General features: G+C 66.4%; 1 protein-coding gene across 1 annotated transcript; it reads left to right on the top strand.

The window, feature by feature from the left end:
• Window positions 1-430: 430 nt before the first annotated feature.
• NGA_2072200 (uncharacterized protein) lies at window positions 431-641 on the top strand (the record flags this gene model as incomplete). Its single annotated transcript, XM_005852335.1, has 1 exon — window positions 431-641. A coding segment is annotated over one exon (211 nt), but the record flags the coding sequence as incomplete, so codon positions are not given.
• Between the last annotated feature and the right edge of the window lie 518 nt (window positions 642-1,159).

The raw sequence follows: 1,159 nt of genomic DNA, 5'->3' as shown, positions 1-1,159 counted from the left end.
CGTTTGTCGTCGCTGCGGTCCGTCGGCCCCCTGGTCTCGAGCTCCCTGCCCACCCGCTTGTCGACGACGCGGAGCTCAAGAGCCGCGCCTCCTCTTCCGCCCGTCCCCCCTTCCTTTCCGGGCCTTCCAACGACCAAATGCGGCCCACGCCGTCCTCTGCCCCCGTGGCCAAGAAACCGCCCAGGGGACACACGGAGAGGCACTTGACACGCGCCCGTTCCTCCGTGCCCCCGCCTGCGGAGGTGTGGTCGAGGACAACCGGGGAAGGAAGGGCGTCGGAGGCGACAGGAGGCAGCGGGGAGGCCTTCTCCTGGAAGGTGTACTTTAGTGCGCCCAGGTCCCACACGCGGGCGGAGCCGTCATCCGAGCCCGTGAGCAACAGGTTGTAGAAAGGGTGGAAGTGCACGTAGTTGATGGTATCAGTGTGGCCACGCAGCAAGCTGAGGGGCGTCCCGTCCGCCGCATTCCATATCCGGACGACGCCGTCTTCGGAGCTGGTGGCAAGCAGGGAGTTGTCCGAGGAGACACAGAGGTCGGTGATCACCCCCGAGTGCCCTCGCAGGGACCGCATGAGGGATCCCGACCGGGCAGACCATAGCTTGACGAGCTGGTCGTCGGCGCCTGTGACCACGTACTGCCCGTGTTTGTCGTACTTGAGGCAGTAGACGGGGCAGAACATGTGCCCATTCACGGTTTTTTGATGCAGGAGTCGGGAGGCGTAGAGGGAAGGGGGGGGGAGAGCGCGGCGGGGAAGCTGCCGGCGCGCGCATGGGAGGGTTTGTCGGCGCAAGACCATGTCTGCGTGTGTCCGGCACGCCTCATGCGTCCTGCGAGTCCTGAGCGCCTGCAATTCCCGCGCACGGACCAGCAACTTGCCCACTTCGGCCTCTAAGCGGGCGACACACTCCTCCAATTCCCGGCGGGCGCGGGCCCGGGACGCGAGTCCCATCTCGTTCCAGCCCTGCTTCTCCACCCGCACCTCGGAAGCCCCCGCCTCCGCGACCCCCGCCTCTTCAATGGCTGATGCGACGATCACGCCGTCCACGTCCACCACAGGCGGGGCCTGTGGCCCCATGGACGGATCAGGTACCGAGGCGGGAGTGCCTGCTGTATCAAGCTCCCTTGCGCCGCGCATTTCTGAATTTACGTCCCCGTGACC

This window comes from Nannochloropsis gaditana, assembly GCF_000240725.1.
Source record: "Nannochloropsis gaditana CCMP526 unplaced genomic scaffold scaffold1390, whole genome shotgun sequence".
NCBI classification, from domain to species: domain Eukaryota; class Eustigmatophyceae; order Eustigmatales; family Monodopsidaceae; genus Microchloropsis; species Microchloropsis gaditana.
The sequence above is the reverse complement of the archived record's forward strand: the minus strand, read 5'-3'. Positions and strand labels throughout refer to the sequence as shown.